The following is a 2107-nucleotide window of genomic DNA, read 5'->3' as shown; positions in this document are numbered from 1 at the left end:
TCTCCTTGCTGTTTTCCACAGATGTCACAGAAGACCCGTGTCCACCTACGAGAGCGCTTCTCTCCGCCGCTTCCGGCAGGGACGCGTGGACAACATCCGCTCCAGCACTCCTGAGGCGCTGGCGTTCGTGAAGGCCATGACAGACGGAGGAACATCCACTCAGGTTTCACGTTTTTCCGTCTCTCCTTTATTTTCTGCCATAAACAGAATATGTAGTGTTAATCTCAGCTCTTCATCCCAGGACACAGAGAAGATGGAGAAGCTGCGAGCGGCTGTAGATGCTCAGAGTAAAGTCACAGCTCTGGTGAGAGAATACAGACGGCTGACGTCGTGCTGATGTTTTTATGTGTGTGCTGACGATCTGTTTGACCGTCTGCAGGCCGTCACGGGGATGGGGACGGACAATCACTTACTAGGACTGCGTGACATTGCCAAGGAGATGAAAATGGAGACGCCAGACATATTCTCTGATGAAACGTACCACATCAGTAACCACTTCATGCTGTCAACCAGTCAGGTAAGAGCAGCATACTACATAAACACAACACAGCTTTATAATTAACCGTAGATGAAACTGTCTGACCTCTAACAGTCCCATATGAACAGAAAATAAATGACGTGAGAATGCAGACACTGACCAACCAGAATCAAGCCTTCCAGATTGTATTTAACTAACCCTAGCCCAACATTGTTTTATTCCCCATTATTTTAGTATAAGTCACTTCTGCAAGTGTAATTATAGTTGACTAGTGGCAGCAGGGATTGGTTTAAATGGTTTGATCAGTCTGTTCATGATGGTGAGATGATGTACAGTGTGTGTGATGCAGGTTCCCACCGCAGAGGAGATGTTCTGCTGCTATGGTCCGGTGGTTCCTGACGGTTACGGCGTGTGTTATAACCCTCGGCCCGCTCACGTGCTGTTCTGTGTGTCCAGCTTCAGAGAGAGTAAGGAGACTTGTTCAGGGCTGTTTGTGAAAGCGCTGGACGAGGGACTGCAGGACATGAGGATCCTGTGCACTAAACACACAGATCACAGGAACACGCCAAACACACCAAAATAAATAGCAACAATAATCAGAACTATAAACTGTTGCTCTGCTTTTAGAATAGAAACCTCTCTGAGTGTGTTCACTCTTCAGAGGAGTGTGTGTGTCCATTACATACATATACTATATACTGGCATGTACAATATATACATATACAGTCACACACATAAATGGATAAATAATACAATTAGCAGGGTAACATATTTAGATACCTATACTTTTAAAATAGTTATGCATGTATGTATAAGCTTACATACTTGTTAGTGAGTAGTCTGTAAAAGCACACTTTAAGACAAGTAATATTGCTAATATCAGCATGGCTAATGAAACACTCACATACTGTACATGTAAATGTACAGTATACTTTACATGCTACAAGAAATGTTGCATTTAAAAAACTTATACTTAATCTTCAATTAACTGCATATGAATGTGAATAATCTGTGAAAACACAGACTGTGTGTAGAAATACTGTGTTTATTAGAGTGGATATGTATTTTGTGTGCTCAAACATCATAAACATAGGGATTTTAAATATATATTTTAAAATGTGCAATAAATTCAGTTAAAGTGCAATATGTTAAATGCTGTGAGGTAGATATTTGCACTAGAGACATATGCACTAATAATCATCATCGATATGAACTCCTGACTCACAGGAACATATGTATGTGAATAAATACTGTCTTGGTTTTTGTTTAACTTGCTTGTTATTTATGGTATGTAATGATGTCTGCTGCATTCATTCTTTACTGTCTTCATGACTGTCTGTCAGATTAATAAAAGTCTTCATGAGTGCTCATAAATTGTATTTTTGTAAGTTCTATGCATTTTACTCATGTATAATTTGTTTGCCACTGTATGTTACTGTATTAGTGTTTGTCAGTAAACTATGTTGTATGAAATATAAATTAATTAAATATAAATAAATTATTACTCTAATTAAATAAACTGGATTTTATTGCATTACTGATAAAGGCCTGTGCAAATTAAAGCCAAACAGAGTGTGCCAGAGCAAATGCTCACAGTTTGAAGTGAATGACACACACACACACACACAC

General features: G+C 39.3%; 1 protein-coding gene across 1 annotated transcript in view; it reads left to right on the top strand.

Annotated features, from left to right (window-relative positions):
- The window catches only part of LOC107580027 (choline O-acetyltransferase-like), a gene marked incomplete at its 5' end in the record, with an annotated part of 1712 nt that extends 651 nt beyond the window's left edge, over nt 1–1061 (top strand). Inside the window, 4 exons of the mRNA XM_016265782.1 lie at nt 19–163; nt 242–304; nt 380–517; nt 828–1061. Coding sequence (XP_016121268.1) covers nt 19–163; nt 242–304; nt 380–517; nt 828–1061 — 580 coding nt within the window. The remainder of the gene's footprint in view (nt 1–18; nt 164–241; nt 305–379; nt 518–827) is intronic.
- Between the last annotated feature and the right edge of the window lie 1046 nt (nt 1062–2107).

This window comes from Sinocyclocheilus grahami, unplaced genomic scaffold (genome assembly GCF_001515645.1).
Source record: "Sinocyclocheilus grahami isolate Dianchi unplaced genomic scaffold, SAMN03320097.WGS_v1.1 scaffold23336.1, whole genome shotgun sequence".
Lineage (NCBI taxonomy): Eukaryota > Metazoa > Chordata > Actinopteri > Cypriniformes > Cyprinidae > Sinocyclocheilus > Sinocyclocheilus grahami.
Note: the sequence above shows the minus strand (reverse complement) of the source record. Positions and strands in the feature narration are given on the sequence as shown.